The sequence below is a fragment of the Electrona antarctica genome (genome assembly GCF_951216825.1).
Source record: "Electrona antarctica genome assembly, chromosome: 18".
In the NCBI taxonomy this organism is placed as follows: Eukaryota; Metazoa; Chordata; class Actinopteri; order Myctophiformes; family Myctophidae; genus Electrona; species Electrona antarctica.
This window is the reverse complement of record NC_136799.1, coordinates 21,511,435-21,533,539: the sequence shown is the minus strand read 5'-3', so window position 1 is coordinate 21,533,539 and position 22,105 is coordinate 21,511,435. Positions and strand designations below refer to the sequence as shown.

The 22,105-nt window shown below is 41.1% G+C and overlaps 1 protein-coding gene across 5 annotated transcripts in view; it reads left to right on the top strand.

The window, feature by feature from the left end:
- The window catches only part of sash1b (SAM and SH3 domain containing 1b), a 67,700-nt gene that overhangs the window by 130 nt on the left and 45,465 nt on the right, over positions 1–22,105 (top strand). For 3 of the 5 annotated variants that reach the window (XM_079528336.1, XM_079528335.1, XM_079528340.1), the window contains exon 1: positions 1–1,128. The exons of 1 other annotated variant lie outside the window; for it this stretch is intronic. In XM_079528336.1, coding sequence (XP_079384462.1) covers positions 637–1,128 — 492 coding nt within the window. In that variant the 5' untranslated portion in view covers positions 1–636. The remainder of the gene's footprint in view (positions 1,129–22,105) is intronic. One more of the 5 variants, XM_079528338.1, reaches the window with a different exon arrangement.

Sequence of the window (22,105 nt, the reverse complement as noted above, 5' to 3'; positions counted from 1 at the left end):
ACGTCAGACAATAATCCTGTTTGCATTCAACCTTGCGTTTTATTCAATGCCAAGACAATGGCAGTGTTTTGTTTGTTATTCTGCACAGTGTCAACTGTGTAACGCACGGGCTCTATGAATCAAACAAAAGAGATGAACCCCAGTCTGGTAGCCAACTTCGGGAGACCCGGACATTTGTTAGGGTAACTTCAGATATTTGGTAAGCGCAATCAACGAAACACTGTTTTGCTGTTGCATGCGAAGAAAAAAAAAGACTTGTATTTTTGTAAGAAATGCAATATATCTATCATCTATGCGTCGTTGGCCGCACATGATACTGCTGCGCGTTCTATTTGATCAAAGGATTGTTTTTTTTCTAGGTTAGCTGTAGAGTTTGCCAACCAGAATCTTTTGTTGTTGCGGCAAAGAAACACGTGAAACATGATTTATCGTGAATACCAATGTCGCCGCTGCTGCACTCCCTACAATCAGAAGATGCTTCTTTTTTGGAGACTTTAACTTCTTGGTACACAGAGCGTGGAACCGTGCGCCGGTTTGCCCCGGGGTGACACAATGATGTGAATTGAGATGACTGATGCCTCCACCAAATATATTTCGGTGAATAAGGATTAAGCCTCGCTTTTATCCTGTCTCAAGATGAGCCAAGGGACAGACCTTGTTTTTGAATGGCTGTCAAGCCTTAGTTTGACTCAATACGCGGAGTCGTTTGTTGACAATGGATATGACGACTTGGAAGTTTGTAAACAAATAGGTGAACCAGACCTTGATGCCATAGGCGTCCGCATACAGTACCACAGACAAAGGCTGCTCGATGCCGTGGAGAAGTTGATTGAGGAAGAAACGAATAAATCTGCCGGTTTTTATTTCACCTTGGAGCATTTGGGTGACTTAGGTCCCTCACATTGTCTCCACACTCATCACTCTGAGAGAGAGAATCAGTCCCAGAGGTCAAGGTCACGAACAGGGGACACAGAGAGACACCAACGCTCCTGTCCTGGAAACCACAATCTAAGATTCACAGATTGTAATGACTTTGTGACTTATCCAAAGTTGAAGTTGAAGATATTGATTAGAGATAAACTTGCAAAGGATGGGATCGACCTCAGTGATGCACCCTACAGCTGCAAGGTAGGAGCTGGCTCTGTTTACCATGGGTTAATGTTAAGTTAAGTGTTGGCTAATCATAGCTGCCTCATTCAATTTCACAGGCTTACATTGTATTCTTTGTGTTGAGTATGTCTGTAATTGTACAGGCAGCCAAGGGCCCTCGATACATGCCAAGGGATGATTTAAAACTCGCTTGGGTTTGATGGGCAGGTGTTCTCTCTGAAAACCTGAAGTGATTAATGATTATACATTATAGCCTAGGCCTATTGTTATTTTAATATGTATAATTAATCATGCAGACCAAAAGATGATAAAATAACAGAGGCCAGATAATAGGGTACAAAACCATACTTTTATGACTTAACTCAAGCACATGGGGGTTGCAGTAGCTCTGGTCCATAGCTCTAATGCAACGCATTAGAGCTATGGATGCAGTATGGAACAAACCTCCGACCCATTTTGGTAACATCTAACAGCCTGCAGCAAGTACCAGTGACCTACTTTAAAAGTAGACTAATTTTACCAGGTAAATGTTTGACCAATGACCATCAGCAGGAGAAGAGGCACACTGTATAGATGTATGTATATACAGTAGGTCAGTCAGACACACTAGTGGCCACTCATTCTAGCTGTAATTTGCAGGAAAGACTATATGATGAGACTATATAACACGCAGGTCTGCTGAAAGATAATATCCCCTATTTCCAGCTGCCGTACATGTAAAGCTTAAAGGCCCAATTCACCCATCTTGATATAATTAGGCCTCGCATAATTTCCGTCTACGTGCTCTGTCTCGGAGGAGGGCTGTGGAATGGACAGTTCACAAATCTGCCCAGTGACATCAGGCAGGTTTGGTAATTTCAAACAAGACTGGAACAGAAAGGTCGTAGTTTGTTTGTTTGTCGTTGGTATGCAGATTTCTGAACTGTCCATAGCCCACCAATGAGCTGTACTGAGTAGATGGAAATTGTGCAATCTTACAGTATAATGAGCATTTAGGGGCCTGAGGGCCAATTGTATTGGGTGAAGTGCTCTTTTAAGTTGTTTGTAACAGGCTCAATTGAAGGACGGACGACAGCCAAGGGTTTAAGTACTCTGTTCTCTTTATTTCCATGTAGCTACAAACTGCTTGCCCTGCCTTGATCTATCATGTGCTTACTATAGGCACAAGGTAGCAAAATGATTAAAAAAAAAACACCGTAAACGACAAACGTAAACGACGTAAATGACAGAAGTTGCACAAGGTGTGTATTCACACCTACAGTAGCTGACCTTTAGTTTGACTCAGGCCAGGTATCAAGGTTCAAGGTTGGTATGACTGCTTAAATCAGATATCCCCCATCACCATCACACAGTGTTCATCTGGATTATATTTCTAAATATTAATGGAAATCACAATTATTAATCAAAATCAATATTTGATTTTGGATTTGCACGTTTTGATCGCATGTCATATCTTCAAGTCAAGATGTGGGCTATTTTCAACCATAACAGGCAATCATTCTGAAGGAAGTGAAATATTGCTGTCAATATATACTCTAAATCTATACTTGCAATAGTATACAATTAATTACAGCTGTAGACTCCCTGAGAGATGGATAAGAAAGCTCAGAGTCAGACTGTACTTCTCAGCGGGATAATGGATCCAGGAACACGGATCAGTCAGCCATATCCTATGATGACAGACGTTTAGTCCAGGGAAATGCAGTCACTGACAGCCAGCACACAATCTACTGTCTGGGGATCTGCCTGGATTCCCACGACTGCTGACTGGAGCGAATGCTGTGGACTTGTCTTTAGAGACTGTTACTTAATGTAATTACAGCGAGAGGGGCAGTAGTAATTCAGCTTTGGCATACATGAACTCATTTAGTCCATAACATATTCCGTGTTTGCTCTGAGGCCAGCTGACGAATGGTTGATTGACCTAGTTGGATTGGGTTCAACAATCTGTCACAGTCAAGGTGTTGTCTTAATTACTGAATGTTGGATTATTATTATTATTTTATGTATATGCTTTACTGTGTATAGGTACATGTCCCTTATGCTTTGATTTAAAGTTTTGTTGGATTTGTTTGAAGATTTGCATAACTATACATTTTTGGAAAGGGTATTATGTAAGGAATCATAAAATCAATGTTCCCATTTGCCCAGATGTCTGTGGCGTCCATATTGGAATTTACAAAATGGCCACCGTAAAATGTACGTTTTGTAATATCTTGGTTTCTAAATAAGATGGAACATTGATTTTAATGGCTAAACCTATATTTTCAGGGTCAAGGAATCCAATGACCCAAGTTATCATTTAATTTTTTGTATCATCCCATTGAAATACATAATCCACCATATGGATAAAAATCACACCCGTGTGAACTGAGTGGTGTAATGTCCTATATAGACTGATCAGCTGTGGTCTGACGTAATGTCTGACGTAATTAAATCACACCCGTGTGAACTGGGTGACCATAGCAACCATGCTCATTTTTTGGTACGAACAGACAGACAGACAGACACGTAAACTAACAAAGCCAGTTGTAGGAGTGGTTTACACCACTCAAAAAACAGCACAGCCCAGGCAGTCAGTCTACTAACTCTGAGTTATTTTTATTGAGAAGATAGAAGAAAGAAAGAAAAAAGGGAGAGAGACATGCAGCAAAGGTCGTCATGAACGGGACTTGAACACAAGACGCGCTGTCAGGCCAAAGCCTATATGTGGCATGTGCCTGGACCACTTGGCCATTGGGCGCCCCAGAGAGATCTCTTTTTTAACTGTGAACTTTGTATGTTTGTGTAACCATCTCAAACATCATGACGTGTGATCATAGACAGCCTCTATGCATCATCATCATCACTTTCGTGCATTGTTCTGGCACTGGCACTGGCACATGTCAGTATAGGCTAAGTCCTGCCCAGGCGGTGGCGTAACCGTCTGGGCACCCGACTGGTAATCCAGTCGCAGTGTGCCGCGGGTTCGACTCCCGAGCCCGACACGGCCTTTACTGCATGTCTTCCCCCATCTCTCTCCCGTTTCCAGCCTACTGTCTGTCCCTTCAAAAACCAATAAAAGGCGTAAGCCGCAAAAAAAATATCTTAAAAAAAAAAAAAAGTATAGGCTAAGTCCTAAGCTTTGCAGGAACATCTGCAAGAACAGTCTCAAGAATGGCCTTTGGGCTGTGAGGACCTCTGTGGTCCTTGGTGTCAGCATGCCATCCAAGTGTTTTTTTGTTTTTTTCTAAAAAAAACTCCCACGATTTTGTAACCCATTTTTCACCCCTGTGTCAATTATCTAATATGATCCTGGGCTCTACACACCCTCCGCCAACCTAGTCCCCATATATGGGGGACATGGGGAGAGTAACGGACTTGAACTCATGCTTCCTTCCTTCGTCCAAGTTGCTCCTTTACACCTGACAGGGGGGAGTTTCCCAGGTTATTCCAACCAGTTCCTTTCCCCTCCATCAGGCGCCCCGGCTGGCCAGGGGGAGGCAGTTTAGAGACCAGGATTACTGCATGTTTTTTGAGAGGGTACCTACCCTAGGGGACACTAGGCCCTTTCGCCAACCCCGCCTCAGGTATGGGCACTGATGACGCGGAGGAGGAAACACACCACCAGCACCCACAGTGTCCCAAGCGGGAATCGAACCCAGGACCTTCTAGCTGTGAGGCGACAGCACTACAAACTGTGCCACCGTGCCCCTAAGTGTTTTAAGTACACATTTTGCAGGGCATCCAGCTGTCTATCCTGCAGAGCAATGGCTGCTTGTGCCCATGCCCTTGTTCGGACATGGACTTCAGAGCTCCAGGTGTTGGAGGGAGCTTGTACCCTATGTTTGCAGAACAGATGCCATCGCAGTTCAGGGATTGTCTTGATGTTGATACCTTTGGGTGAGTAAGCTGAACATACAAAGGACTAGGCAAGGCAACCTGCAGCCAGGTTGCCTTGCCTATATGAGAGAACCTCCCTGTGTTGTCGGGCCCCAGTGACTGCATGGAAGCTGGCAAAGCCTTTGCTCTTTCTTTACTTAGAGCTCGCCACAGTGGTTCAATCTGCACAACACCAGAGGCCATACAAATGGACATGTTCTTCAGCAAGAGGTCATAGTTTGCTGTGACTAGAGTTAGAGATCTGAAGGAGACCAATGACCTCTTTGCAAGGCTGATGGTACTTGCCAGCTCAAGCCGAAACATCAACCAGAAAGAGGCCATAGGAAACTATGAATTCACTCTGGCACCAAGGGCACTGTTTGCTCTTGATGGAACAATTCTGCCATGCCATGATAACAAGTCCAAGTTAATCCATCTACGCCAAAACTCTACAACAGAGTACAACAGGGGATCCTCCAAGTTAATCATCACGTCTGCTTCTGGATACAAAGACCTGGTCTTTGAGGGAAAAAAACACAAAGAAGCAGACACACTGCTGTTCCACAAGGCTTTGCTGGCTTCACAACAAAACCCACCTGATGCACAGTTGCTATTTTTCTCCCCAGATATGGACGTTTTGGTGCTAGTCACAGCAAACTATGACCTCTTGCTGAAGAACACGTCCATTTCTATGGCCTCTGGTGTTGTGCAGATTGAACCACTGTGGCGAGCTCTAGGTAAAGAAAGGGCAAAGGCTTTGTCAGCCTTGCATTCACCGGGGCAGACAACACAGGGAGGTTCTCTCATACAGGTATAAGCAAGGCAACCTGGCTGCAGGTCTACCTGGATGAAGCAGACGTGGCGGAAGGAATGCTATCTCGATAACTGGAGTCCTATGTGTACCTTACTCACCCAAGGGTATCAATTTCAAGACAATCCCTGAACTGCGATGGCATCTGTTCTGCAAACATTGGGCAGGAAGTGACAAGCTCCCTCCAACACCTGGAGCTCTGAAGCAGCACATCATGAGAGTCCATGTCCAAACAAGGGCATGGGCACAAGCAGCCATTGCTCCGCAGGATCGACAGCTGGATCCCCTGGAAAATGGGTACTTCAAACATGGCGTGATTTCTTTCTACGTCCGAGCCTAGACATGGTAACGCCCCGCCTGCCTCTGATTGGCCTACCGACACTGCCCGTCTTGCCTGTCCTCCGAGATGCAAGGCTACTTCGTGGTGGGAAATAATACTAGTACAAGAGAATGGCAACACGCGACAGTAACTTGTAACTTTTATTTTTGTAGAAGAGGCAAACCAATATTGTTTGTACCGTTTGCTTTGATTGAATAATTGACTTTTTGTAAATTCCAATCTAGGCAAATGGGAACATTGGTTTTCTGATTCCTCACACAATATACCCTTTCCAAAAATGTATATTTATGCAAATCTACAAAAACAATCCGACAAAAATAGATAGTGGAACTGACTATATTGTACCACAGTAAACTGAATCCCTGTTTAGTTCTGGTTGCTGTAATACACCATGTGACACCAAGTGATAGCGGATTGGCCTTGTCACGTACCATAAAATGCTTTATCCCTGTTGAGTTCCACTGTTGGATGCTGTCCCATTTTATGTTGTGTTTGAAGAGACCTATACACAGTGTGTGTTGTTGGAGATGGCACTTTCTATAGCTCATGCGAGGGAAAGTCAGGGAACTTACATTCATACTGTTCTAGATTTTGCCTTGTCTCTGCGGATATGAGTTTAAAGTGTTGCTCATTACCAATGAAGGAATGTGATCTGAGAAAGTGGTGAGCCAGACACGGTTGTCCAGAAGACTCCACGGTCTACTCAGAAATTTTGATTTGAGCTGACTTGTGTGTCATAACACATAATGGTGCCAGACACTGTCCACTTTACTGCGGTATCTTAAAACATCCAGTATATCATGTAGCCTTATTTATTCATACGGGGCACTAGCTACAATGGCAACCAATGCCACTGTAGTGGTTACCAAGTTATCCTGCATTACCACTGCAAGCCAATATTTCTTAATCGTTAGGATTACAACAAAAAAGCATATTGTAAGGACTAATGTCTGTTGACTGTCTAGTTGGTAAACACAAGGATAAATTAATAATATAATCATATCCAAAAATGTCGGGCAGGTTTACAGTAGTACAAAAAGAAATGCAAAAAATGGAAACGGAATTAAAGTCTGTACAGTACAAAGTAGCTCCAGAAGCTCCTAAAGTGGTTGAGTCTGTAGCATTTGGGAGCTTTGATTGATTTCTTTGTTTAGTTTTCCAAACACTTTTCCTCTTGGGGATAGAGCAAATGTGCCTTGGTTGTTCAGTACACTTGTACTAAGAATTGGGACTTACAATGGATCCATTATTTGTATGCTTTTTCACAAAGCTACATTTTGTCAAAATACTACATTTTCTTTGCATACTGGCATGTGCTTTTAAGACGGTTGCACTGTAGGCCTATCAGGCTATCTACTGTATATGACTACTCAGAGTCACTGCCACATGTACAGTATAAAGTTCATGAATGATTCAAAGGTTACATACTGCAAAGTGCAGAGAGGCACTTTGCACTTTTAAGGACTATTTTCGGGATTTATGCTTTATTGAGACTTGCCATTTGAAGAGCGAGAGACAGCAACTATAGGGCCCTGAGATGGAAATCAAACCCAAGTCATTGTCCTTATGTAGGCCTATATTGTAGTCAAAGTGAGCAGGGTACCTCTTTGTAACTCACTTCTGATAATTTTATTATGTTCATTCCAACACGTGCACATGCAGCTTGGCTCTGCAAAAAGCCTCTTCACGTACTTTCTTTGACTTAGGGATGTTTGGTCACCATAAACTTGCTGAATTGAATTCTTTCACCACAATACATATAAATAAACAAATGGACTACAAATGTAGGAAGGACCTGGTAAATTAAGCTTACTGTATGTGTATTGTTAAGAGTAGGCCTAGTTGTCACAAATGCAGAACTCCCTTTTGTGAAAATAATGTATTGACCTTTCACACTGAAACATTTATATTTTAAACTGTTATTCTCCTAGCCTTCACTATAACATTTTGCACTTTTTGACAAAATTTGCTTCAAAATCTGGTAATTGGTGGTCTAGGACTCCAAAATTGGCATTGGCTTCGGACCCAAAATTATGAGATCGGTCACGCTCTAGTGTGTTGGAGCCCCTGCTTGATGTGAAACACCACCACTGAAAAGCCATTTCAGAAAGAGCACATCAGCTTGCTCACACTGATTTGAACAGTAGAAAGAGCGTTTTAGAGCAGTCTGGCTGTTCAGTGTTCAGGTTCAGCACAGTTACTCCATTCATTTGGATCCAGAATGTATATATGTAGGCCATGGCCAAAATTGGCCATGTTTTGTCACTATTAGGGGGTATTTTATTTCCCCCTAATCCTAGGTTCCTTTTGATTCCCTCCTGTGGGAAATCTTTGCTTCATACTAGTGCCTATTTATTTACAGAGAAAGCTTAACATCCACCTACCACCATTCTCGGCTCGCCCATTGGTATGTAGAGGATACCAATGAAACATAAAAAAATGCATTTCTAGGTACATTTGTCATTTTATGACCGTCATTGTCCATAGAAGGAATACAGACAAAATCCTAAAGAGGATGAAACCATGGCTAACCAAGGTTTTGGAAAAAGCTTGCATTAAGAAAAATAGACTCTACAGGGAATTTATCAATCATCGAACGATAAGGAAGACATAAGTACCAAAACTTTAAAAACAGCATGAGACGACGAGCACGAACGTGACAGTTTCACAGTAGTGTGCCTGCTTGCCTCTCCGCCTGTCAGATTGTCCACGTCTCCCTACCCGCCTGCTCTACTCTACTCTATTTTTATTTCCTTATTTGGATTTAACAGGATAGGCTGTGTTTGGGTGGGATTTGGTGTTCGTTTGTCATGTCTGTTGTGTGTTATGATAAAAAATAAAAAAATAAATCTCCTCTGTAAATATTACCTGTTGCATTAATTCCTGTGACTTCATATAAAAATTCCTTGGAAGGAAAGTAAATGAAGTACAAGGTACGTGAAACGTTCAGCAATTGGGTTAGCCGGTGCCCACACCCCTCCCAAACACACACAGATGTGGTGCGTCCTCTGCAGGGACGCAGACAGATCTCAGGAATAGAAAGCCTGCCATTTCTATTAGCTTGGATTCCCCATCAATGATGTCACTGGTGGACGGGTTTCTGAACTGCCCACATCCCTCCTATGAGACACAGACCGAGTAGAAAAACATTGTGCTATTTTATCATGATCATTAGTGAGGACCAATTATATGAAGATAGGTTGAAAAGTGGTGAAGTGGTCCTTTAATATCATCATCTCATCTGTCCTACAGTATATAGCATTTCATGTTTAGGAAGATGGTGTCCTATAATCGGAACATGACAGAGTTGTTCATTTCAATCTACGTATTCTTTTGTAGGCTATTTTGTGGCCATGCATTTATATTATATCGATAGCTTTGCTATATTTTGAAGGAACTCAGGGGCCCTATCCAGAGCTAGAGGACTTTTGTGGCAGTCCTGGACAACCGTGGGTTTGAACGACTCGACACCGGCACTGCACTTATATCGTGATGTCAGAAGTGATGTCAGCGGTATCCCCTTTTATGCCCATATATGGAGTTCTTTGTCAGGCATGCCCAAATATCCTTTTGTGGCGGTTCTGGACAACCATGGGTCCGACCGACCTGACAGTTGACACCGGGCACTGCACTCTCTGTGGGGGTGTGGAACGTGTGTGTCGAATTTGTGGGGCGAACGGTTCTCGAGTTACGTGGATTACAGACCTACAGGGGCATTTATAGTTAGATATTGTCACAATACAGTATTATCATCCCAATATCAAGGTAATTGGTAAAACATATTGTGATATTTTATTTTGTCTACATTACCCAGGCCTACTCAGAAGCCATCTTGTCTGCAACGCAATGAATGCCGGTGATTCAGAACCTATCCTAATTTGATCAATGAATAATGGATCTATACTGTAATTATGCAGTGACTCTACCTCTCAGTATACTGTAGAGTCTGTGGTGCAATCAATTCTCACAGAGATAATGTGCTTTTCTGCCTGACAGATTTTATCCAATCATCCGGTACACATGATCTCTATAGTCATGTGATCAAGACGTATCTGTCCGATTTTTCATAATGTAGTTCATATACCATATTCCAAATTCATTAATATCTAAATGTTGAATCAAGCAACGTATTCTAAGCATGTCATAATAGGCGAACATTAACCCATTTAAGATTATATACCACTTTAGAGTTTAAACTGTTCTGTATTTCAACATCTCTCTTAAAATCCATAAACAAGAGATCCAAGACTATAATCCGTCATGTCATCAACAAAGTCGAAAAATCTACTGAAGTTTTGTTGACTTTAAAAGAGATAAATTGGATTCCATTAACTTGGAAGGTTTATGTAAATATCTTTATCTCGGTTTATTTAGCTGTTCTATCAAAAACACTGACTTGATCTTTTACAGTATTTTAAAGTTTGCCTATGTGCAACCATTAGGTATACTTATTTTATCAAAGTTGTTCTCAAGAAAATGTCTGTATTGTAATTATTGAGCTCTTTCTCTACATTTAAATAAAAAAAGGTTGCCACTCATAACTCATTGCAGCACGACCAACAAGTTGCCATATGCCTTGCTGACAAATGAGTCAAATAGAGTGATTTGTCAGCAAGGCATATGGCAACGTGTTCGTCGTATTGCAATGAGAGTGAAACAGACTGGCTTGCGAGGCTAGTCATGCTGGAACCCTGTTGGGTAAGATTCCCTTCTGTCCAAACAATGGGATGCAATGGACCTACAATCCCTCACAAAACCTGGGGAACAAATCTCACATCACCCAGAAGATTTGCCTGTTTTGCCCTCTGAGTTTCCCAGGACAAGCAAAAACAGCAGGCCTCTTTTGATAGAAATGGCTCTAAGAAAATACATTTTGAATGGAGGTTGGCAAATACACAGACACTGCAGCAGCTGGCAGCTGTCTCTGTCTTTGTCACCACAAAACAGAGGATTGAATGGAGCTGTTTAGCTAGCTTTAAAAACACCAGCAATGGAGTGAAATGATCAATGCAGAGACTTTTGGGGGGAAATCATTTTCTTTTCCTCAATGAGTAATCTCATATCTAAACATTATGTTGATGGTGATTGGTTGGCACTGTTTGTAATTGGCATTTCAGTTTACATTCATTCTATCATATGACCTTCAGTTGATGTATAGCATTCAAGATTTAGATCTGACCTCTGCTAAATGCTTTGCTTCTTAGAATAACCACTACCACATTGTAGTAGTGCACACTAGACTTAAGTCCATACAGTTGATGTGACCTCTGCATTAGCAAATGTCCCCTTGTTTGTCATATGTCCTGCAGGCCTACTTATGGACATTTTAATCTTATGTGAATACAGACCTGGACAAATCATGCAGCCATTAGTGGAATATCACTGGCTTATTGCACTGATGGTGCCTGCCTGGAGGGTAGCACTGCATTGCAAGGAGCACTCAAAAGCTAAGCTGTAGCCTGCCCAGCAGTATGATATGTTATCAATCCCCCCCCATTCAGACATTACATTAATACAGAGGGGATCTGCTCCTCTCTTCTTTTCACAATATGCTTTATGTTTAAACCAGATGAACAATATAACGGCTGACATTGTACCAGTGCATATCTGCTCTTCACAGCACTGTAGCTTCTCTGAGGTCTCTGAGTTGCATATGGTATTCACACAGGGAATATTTGTTGCCGTGGTGAAAGCCATGCTATGCATAATGTAAACACTGTGTTAAGAGGGGCATAATCATTGACCTATATTGTTGCATTTAAGATGAGAATGATCTAGGGTCAGCGGACTGGAGGCTAAAGGACAAGTGGGTGGTTATACCGTATAGCTATTAGCCTTTTTGTAGATCGTTCTAGAGCAGGGGTTCTCATCCATATTATGAGGGAAGATGTGTGTGTATGATTAAGGGGTGAAGTTGCTGTCCTCTGTTCTGTTGTATACCAACATGGAACCAGGAGATTATTTCTCCAATGGAAGGAGCTTTTGGTTTAGCGCTCATTTACAAGGTTGTCGAAAGGGTCTGCATTAATGACTGCACGGTGCCATGTCATATTTCCGACCTCTCAATATTGAGATGTCGGAATAATGGGCAGACACCGACTGCACACCCCTTTTGACTTTATATCAGCCACAAGCGAGCACTTTTTCTGATTTCTTTCTGCCAAAAGGTATTTATATAAATGCTTATTTTCCCTTTGCCACCCTCTCCACAATTGAAACACCCCAATCCTTTAAGGCTTTTGCCTTCAATGGCCTTGTGTAACAATGCTGAGTAGAGGTCTTTGAACCTCCATGGTGCTCTCCGAATTTAAATCAATGCGGGGGGGGGGGCTTCTTTTACCACTGGGGCAGACACACTATTCAGAGGAAATGGAATTGAATGTGGAAGTTCAATAAGAGACTGCCTCGGAAGCACGGGGTATTAATTCTATGGAATGCGTTGGAGCACTAGCTCTCATTGGCTGCTGTTGGTGCTTGATGAAAAACAGAAGTTAGAAAAAAAGCAGCTACTATGTAGGTGTGGCTGTAGCTCTGACTAGTACAATAGTGATGCATCTGCCAAGGTTCTCTCAGACAAAGTGTCTCATTTGTATTATATGATTTTAGAAGCGTAAATTATTTTATTTTTTTCAAATACCACATGTGTATCAAATCACTACATTGGAAATACGGTAATCAATGTTGGCTAAACCATTTGATGAATCTCAACTCTCCCATGAATTATTTGGTGTGGATTTGCAGATAAAAGCCTTTTGGACCCCTTCTCTCTCTCTCTCTCTCTCTCTCTCTCTCTCTCTCTCTCTCTCTCTCTCTCTCTCTCTCTCACATGTTCTCTTTGTGGCTGTGGGTCAGAACGTGGGTCTTGGATGTCTTTGAGTTACGCTACAGTGATCATGGCCACATTCCATCACTTCGCTAAATGGCTTGTATACTTTGTTGTGCATGTTGTCGCACACCGTAAATAGACGATCTACAAGCTCACAATGGGCCGCAGTGTGACACATTGTGAGCTTATAGATCTGTTGTTTTTGTTGCGCGATACCAGCATGCAGCTAAGTATAATTCACCCTTAGCTGAGGTTTTCCGCCGAGCTATTTTTATTGTATGTTCAAGATAGGCCATTTATGGTTGACAAGCATGTTCAGTCACTGGAGCAGCATTGCCCCCCCCCATTGCCAGAGGCAACATGGGACTTCATGGTATACTTGCCACTACACTAGCGTAGTCATATGTTTGTCTTGTTGTGATTTATTTATGTTATACATGTTTTTATGTTTTGCATGATTGGAGTTGGGGTTTGAACTCCACTAGAATTGAACATGTACAGTATGAAAGAACTCCATCTGATGGAGTATACTGTAGAATTGTGACATGTTAACATACTCTTCTGTCCTGTGATTGACATGTTGTTTGTTTTGTTTGCACTCAATTTTTATTTTAACTGCTGCTGTCCCACCGATTGTATGGCACTGTTGAAGGGCAACTTTGTCGACATTTTGCACCCATTTCTTTTCCATATACTGTAGTCCCCTTAAGTTGCCTTCATCTTCCCATCTTCTTTCTAGACTTTGCCAATCTATTATTACATTTGGGAGAATTCCATGGCCACATATTTGTGCCCATGGACTGCACAACTTTGTGTGCCAGTTCAGGTGGTCAAGTCATTGACCGTGATGTATCCGGAGTATGCGGGAAGTGCCGTTTACGCCTGTGCTTTCTGGCCGTGATACTCCACTGGCGTTACCTCTGTGTCTTCTACCCAGCGTTGTGTGACTGTGACTACTGGCCAATCACAGCGGACCTTTCCTAAAAGCAGCAGTCTGTCGCTCCGTGTTGAAAGGGAAAGTAAAGGTACCCAGCACGGACAACACGCACTTGTATTATCTCTCTGTCTCACTCTTATTCACAGAGAAAAAACAACAACACTGAAAGACTATTAACTACTATAGATTTTAGTCGGACATGCATACTAAACTCTTAATCTTGCAAGTTGGCTTCCTTCCTTGTGTTCAGTTTGTTTAGCAATTTAGGCCTATGCAATGGCAATGTCCTGATGCCAATATATTGCCTTGAGTGAGTGGTGCTGCTATATCAACCTTAGGGATAACACCGCTGAGGAGACACTGAAGTAGGGGTACAACGGTTAAAATAACTAATCGATTATTGTTAATCTTAATAATATAAAGAGCAGATGCGAAAACATACGTCAGAATTTAGAACGCGTTTTTACAATCGGCTTCAGGTCTAAATGGGTTAATACACAAAGGACAGCAACAAACGGCAGTAGCAGCATTTCGTTTCGTTAGCTGCTACAACAGCACACACACACACACACACACACACACACACACACACACACACACACACACGTGTGCGCTCCTATTGAATATTGACTTGATATATTGAGTGTAATACTGCAATTTGCTTCTACTTTTTGTATTTTTTTTCTTCACTCATATCTCTTGTGCTCATATATCATTCCAAATTGCCAGTATCTTACTCTAATTGGCCAAAGGTGGCGCTACAGCAATCGTTTAAAAATTAAACCTTTGACCAAGCATAACTCGTGCCTCGTTTGGCCAAAAGCTATGGCACTTGTTTCCACATGTGCCTTGGCTCATGGGGAACACATCTGTCACTTTGACCAGTAATTTTCTGCCATTTTGAGCAGTTTGAAAAATTATCATTATCAGAAATCCCAGTTGAAGAGAAGTTTGTACGTGAAAGTTTGTACAAAAAATATAGCTAAAAGCAGGCACTTTGAACAGGCATAACTCATGCCTCGTCTGTCTGTCTGTCTGTAATGTACGTTTGGGGTACGAACAGCTGCAATACCGCTGGGTGACCTAACGTGGCACTGTTGAGCAGCCTAAAAGGGCTTATTGCTTGGTCCCGTCTTATCGCTGCTTGCAGCTATATATATATATTTTTTTTTTGTGGACTTTAATGCTAGCCTCTCACACCTGGCTCTAGATTTGGTAAGCCTTACGTTTAGAGTGTAAAATGTAATTGTATACTTTTAATATTAGCCTCTTTACAAACAAAATTCAGATGTGAATTGTGATTGGTTGCAGATCTAGTGTCAGTGAAATGGGTACTTAAATCACAGGCCTCCAAAGCATCTGCATGATATGATGACCCATTAGTGGTTTGGCCTCTAGGGCAAGGGGATGGATTAGATCCATGCCACTGTTCTATAGTGTGTTCAATGTGCCATAATATGACATTTATCCAATCCATGTCCGGGTTAGGGTTCATCTTTTTTTCCACTTTGCCATGTGTGCTCCCTAGATGTTGATTGATGTTTGTGAAACAAAAGAGGGTATTAACAGCAAAGGTGACTGAAGGTGGAAAAAAGGTTTAAAATACAACTATGGGCCCTTTGCATGCAACACTTTTCACTGACAGGCTTTTCATTGTACTGTGTATTTGCCCATTTGATTCACATTATTGGCCTTTTCATTATTATTTTCTATGTCTCTCAACTGTATGCTTGTCCTGATAGATTATCCATCTTTGTCCAGATGTATATGTCATTGATTAATCCATACAAAGAGTAAGGTAGCAGAGCAGTTTCATGGATTGACCTTCATTCAAGCTGTGCCTGTGTTGTACTAGTAGCTAGATGGATCAGTGCATCGTGTCATTGATGTGACGCAAGTCTAGCTTTCATTCTGTCATAACATTATCGCACTCCTACCCTCAGGCGTAGGACCTCACAGGCAATTAGATGGGCAGAAAGCGAAGGGTCACAGTCCTGCAGTGCATGGAAATTCCGCACCTCAGAGATTATGACCCAGTTCCTCATCTTGTACATGTAGCACAGGCAGCCAAGGACCCCTCCTCCCTTATGAATTTCATATGACATGGCTACTGACACTATTGCACGTGGTTCGTGCCATCAGACTGTAAGCCGAGCCAATTCCAAACGCTTAGCCATTTGCATAGAATCTAGATCATAACAGTTCAATGGATTTGTTCTCTCCAATGTTAAATTGAGATAAGAATGATCTTTATTAACTTAATTTATTCATCCTCGTTGCTTTTTATTTCTTAGAATATTTAGATTTGCCTAATCTGTCAACATGTCTAATATAACGTACCTGAAGATAATCCAAGTTAAATGGAGTAGTTCCCTATTTCACCCCAAGAGCACCCTCTTTTAAGGGAGAATCCGATAAGCTTTTATGAGCCTCCTGCTGTGCACCCAGTAAGTATTTTATGCCCAATCCTTAAAGCTATGTGGGAAGGGTACAAAATATATTATACATATAGTATAGTTCTGAGATTACTGTCACCATTGACTCTTGGAGTTGAAGGATTATTTCCCATAGCATTTTTGAAGATAATGTTTCAGGCGTTTCTGCTTTATTAGACGTTTCTAATGCATAAATCGTATTCAATCCATTGTTTGCGCAAATGAGTTTAAATCGACACACAAACACTAGGCCACAACAATTGATCAAAAATTTTAAATCGTGGTTTACTGATTGAATTTAAGAAATGATGGTTGCGCACCAAAACAATTATTTCACCCACTTCTTTACATGTTTAAACCTATGATGCGACAAATAAACCTGATTCTGAAGAAACTGGTTTTATACAGTAGACTCAACAAATGGACATTTTTACGTTTTAATAATAACCTCATACCACCCTGCACCCGTGACCCACCATCTTTTGGGACATTTTAAAGTGAGCTGATATCATATGAACATACTGTAACTGTCTGGCCTCATTTCAACCTACAAACTGCTGTTTAGATGATTGAAACATGTATTGCTCGCACAAGTTCAATATCTTTTCACATAAAAGCATTGTATTATCGAGTCAAAGTGTTCGCTTTAAACATCCCTCAGACTTGTAACCATGACACCAGTTGAATTGTGGAGGAATGTTGTGTTCACATCAGTTTAAAATGTATACAAAATTAAAATATCACTCTCACACGCACGCACGCACGCACGCACGCACGCACGCACGCACGCACGCACACACGCTCACAGAATTGTCTATACATGGTAACTATGTCATTGGTGTTTTCAGTGACTCCTAGCTTGAGTCTTGGCATCATTTCATACTTTAATCCAAAACTAATGTACTGTAAACTAATGTTTACATTATGGGTTGAGAAGTGTTTACAGACAAAGCCTGCAGATGTCACACTTGTTCCCAGCTGTTCCATTTTCTCTCACCCTACTGCACATCCCACAACATAAATTCATAGACCTGAGGACTTGAATGACTATAGTCTCTATTTGAATTAGACTAGAGCACACTCAGTCTCCGATGCCTTATGGGTCCCTGCACATGCATGTAATCAAGCATCTGTGTTTGACCTGCTTTTGTAGTTCCCTACCAAATGTATGTGTCAAATGCACAGTCTACAACACTGGTTTTCAAGCACTAGGCTTGGAAGCAATGGGTCTCTGGCAATGACTTGACTGGCTGTCATGTTCCTTCATTTATTTATTTTTAATCTATTTTTGTATTAGCTTTGTGTGCATCTACAGTATCTATAGTATTAATTTATCACAGGTTTAACTCACAACTTTTATCTATCTCTCCTTATCATTAAAATCTGTTCCCATGCCGACTATCTCTTGCACTGAATCAGAATACACTTGAATAATGCATAGCAACGCTACTCCAGTCTCAAGAAAGGTGTGAATAATCTGGCCCAGACAAAGTTTTATATCTATAATTAATTTGATTTGGTGTGATACTAAAGTCTGGATGCATGCAGGCAATACAATTTCCTATACACACCATTTCTAAAAACAACCAGCAGCCCAGCTGACCAGAGCCCAAATACAATTACACTCTGCAGCTGAAATATGTTCATTAAGAAAATATAATAGGCATGTTTTCTAAATAAAACAACTTTATTATATGTGTCTGCACAGACCACATTAACTGAATGGGGTAGTTATGTGTAATATAATTATTCCATGCAGCAGTGGCTCAGGACTCAGGAGGTTAGAGCAGCCACTTGGGAAACAGAAGATTCCCAGTTCAATCCCTGTGTTTAACACAGCCAGGTCAAGGCTGCTTACAGCAGCGAATGTGGACCATACACACATATATTCTTTTTTATTGATAAAATGCATGTGATGCTTGTATACATTTACACATTGACGACGGAAGAATCCTAACCTGTTTGTGTGCTCATATACAGTATCCTTGCTATCGTGGATAGAAAATTGTAGTACCTGGCTGCAATCCAGACAATAGTATTACACCAGATTATATAGTCTTTCTGCGTTATGTAGGCTCCAACCACTGTAAAAGAGCTTCTGGGGAGCTAGATACGTGGAGATTCAGGGTATGACAGTTACATGACCAAGACCGTCCCAAGGGTTGGTTCATGACAAAAATGGATTTTTGTAAGAATCAATCTGAAACCATTACGGTTGGTGTTATGTTATGAGATGAAAGAATCAGGGCAAACAAAAAGTGTTGTGTACAGAGTACAGCTTTTCTGGATCAGATGTAATAGGACATCTTGAAATATTGATCAGTATTCTTTTTATATCATTGCAGTACCTTCTTTTCACATTACTCTGCTGGGATTGGTTTTAGGAATACATCAGGAGATGTTGCTTGGCTTTTCAAAAAAAAAATTGTGATCACGGTGCTAGGTCTTACTCTACTTTTGTCTCATATACAATGAAATGTGTGCAGGATGGGGCTTAGTGAATATAACTCATGTTGTTTACTGCAACTCATGGTGTCTGGCTTTATGCTTAGGCCTTTAATCTCTCAATCAGAAGCCTGTATTCCAAATTGATTCCCCGGGAGTGGGGGGCGGTAGTCAAGAGATTAAAATGTGGAAGGCCAAAAAAGGGTCACTTACAACACACTGGTCCGCTGTATGGGAAATAAGCAGTCCAGACCAATGTGTGATTGGATGTCATTCATAAAATGTGTATTTTGCACTGAACATCTGGATAAATAAGCTCTTATTAGCAGCATGAAGCAGCAAGGTAATGGATCATACAGGACAATGTACAGATTGGATAGATTTTACACATATGTGTGTGTGATTGACTGCACTTGTGATACTGTATACTATATACAGTATATTTCATTTCATTTATGGTTTTACATGATTATATTTACCCTATACTTTTTTACATATTCCCTAAAAGAAAAGAAAGGGAGCAGGAAGAAGATACCTGCCCCTATCTATAATTTAAACTAGAACTGATCAATTATCAGTTAATTACCAGTGGCTTAATGTATCCCGTTAGCACTGACTGCGTTGATCTAATCCGGTGTGCACATGACGACATGCACATGACGACATGCACATGACGTGCACAACAGATTTTAATTGACTTGCATTTGTCACAATGGCCATAAATGGCACAACCTGGCCAAAAATGGCACAACTTGGTGGCACTGAATGAGTTAACTCTTCAACTCCTGGTTTTGAGAATTCCATAACTTTATACCTGTAACAGAAGTACATATTTGTTTTAAAGTTGTCAGAGCGAACAGATGTTTGTCTTCTTCTATGGTCCTCATCCTCTGAGCTAAACTCAAATATGTCACTTGCATCTGTCTTTGGCCATCTTCTCTATGGTCCCCCAGCTCTGATGTTGTTGCTGGAGCTCCTTCTCGATCGTCCTACGCCATGTCATTTTAGGCCTGCCTTTCTTTCTCTTTCCTTCGGGGGTCCAGTGTAATGCGACTCTTGGGATTGATGTCCATTCTGAGGACATGGCCAATCCAGGTCCGCCTGCGTTTGTCGATTATACTGTGCATGTTGTCTTGTTGGGTGATGTTGAGGAGGTTAATGTTTGAGATGGTCTTGGGCCAGAATATACGCAGGATCTTTCGCAGGCATGATGTGTGGAAAGTGTATAGTTTATGGATATCGTTTTCTGTTTTCCAGCATTCTGCACCGTATAGTAGTGTTGAGAGTACGCAGCTTTGGTAAATCCGAAGTTTTGTTTTTGTGCTGTATTGCTTTGATTTCCAGATTTGCTTAAGTCTTGATGAAGGTTGTGTATGCTTTGTTGATCCGGTTTTGAATGTCCTTACTAGCTCCCCCATCGTGGTGAATGATGCTTCCAAGGTATGTGAAGTGATCTGTATTTTCCAATACCTGTTCCTTTATTGTTCTATGTGTTGGTGTATTGGTGTTGATGGGCATGATTTTGGTTTTATTGTTGTTGATGATCAGTCCAACTTGTTGGCCATAGTGTTGGAGTCCGTCTGTTTTTTCCTGAAGATGTGTGTGTATATGTGACATAAGGGTGAGGCCATCTGCAAAGTCAAGGTCTTCAACTGGTGTTGATGTTGAGTTCGATTCTGGGACCTGTGCGGCATGTTGTTCCTAAACTCTGCCTTCACTTTGCTGTCTGTCTCTCTCCTTTGCCCTATCCATTTAAATTGGACAATATACCACATAAATATATAATTTATTTATAATCATAACAAATAAATGTTCCTGTTTGCCTTCAGGCTGTTAAATCCCACCATCTGTATATTGTCATTTGAACAACAGTAGTGTAATGAAAGAGGACATGGCATTTTTCTGCCTTACTGTGCACCATCACAATTCTGCTAATGTGATCTTTCCCAACAATTCACTTTGGAGTTATGGGGCTGGTGTAAGATGGAAGGGAGTGCATACTCGTACTCTGTTGCGGTTCTAAGCTAGCCTGTCAGCAAGCACAGATGCACAGAGCGGCTGATGCAAACATCCATAATACATTCAGTGCGACGTACTGTATAAAGGCTATGCACAAACCGCTTGATCTTGTCTACTTTGTGCTTGGGTGTATCAAATGTGAAAGCTTGTTTACATCCAGCCATTCCCTTCATACATCATGATCCCTCATTATACTGTAGGTCTCGTATATCTCCCTTCCTTTCCACTGAAGCTTTTTATTGCCTGAAACCTGTTTTCTGCTACCAGAAGAGCTGCTTCAGATGTGCTTCAGAATGTTGTTGACCCTAGAACTGTGTTTAGAAACCATCTGTCACACTGTGTTGCTGCCACTACTGCAATGCATATTAGGATTAGTAGGATTTACTGACTTGTTATAATCGATGCCCTTTCCAATTGTACAATTGTAGTGTTCATGTCACTGCTCTTTCTCTTTGACCTAAAAACCCACATTAGTTTTGTTTTTAACATGCAAAACTAAAGCAATATAGCGCTGTAGCGCCATAGCTGTGGGAACAAGTAGGCGGTATGAGATAATTCCACCTCGTTAGAACTGCTGACGGCATGACATCATTATACGTACATCATGCATTTAATATGATCATGTCACTTTAACTGTACTATAATATTCAAAGTACATGTAGTATTAAGCATGACATTAACCACTTCAAACCTATATACTTAATTGGTCACTTCCCTTTTCACCAAATCTCTTCATCAAAAATCTACAAGCTACTATTAAGCTAAATGGGCTATTTTCACAATTCGCTGAATGTTTGCCTGTTATGACATGCTCAACCTCAGATTAGCAATGCTTAGCGTAGCGTTTATGTAGTTAAACCACATGATTAGTCAAATGTTCATATGTTTTTTTTTAAATGGTTCATTAACATCGGCTTATCTAATTTTATTCTCTAGAATGTATTCTCTTATATAGGGTTTTGTAATTAAAGTGTATAAACTTGTGTAGATACACACAACATTACACTTGAATGAGGCGTCATTAATGTTGTAACAACTAAAACCTCACCTGGACCTGTCATGCGTAGCTGACTTTAAAGATGCAACATCTTCTGGTTTTACCACCTCCATGGATCATTAGTTATTGATGACAAATACACCCGCTTAAGAAGGGAGAACAGTGATCTTAATTATTCATGCAATAATTGACAGAGGCTAAGACCCCGGAGTCGAATTTACATTTGTATGACATTGTTCTTCGCACATTATTGACCACTTCCAGACAGAAAATCATCGACATGACATTACATGAATCTTCTTGCTCAGGTGCCACTTCACTATA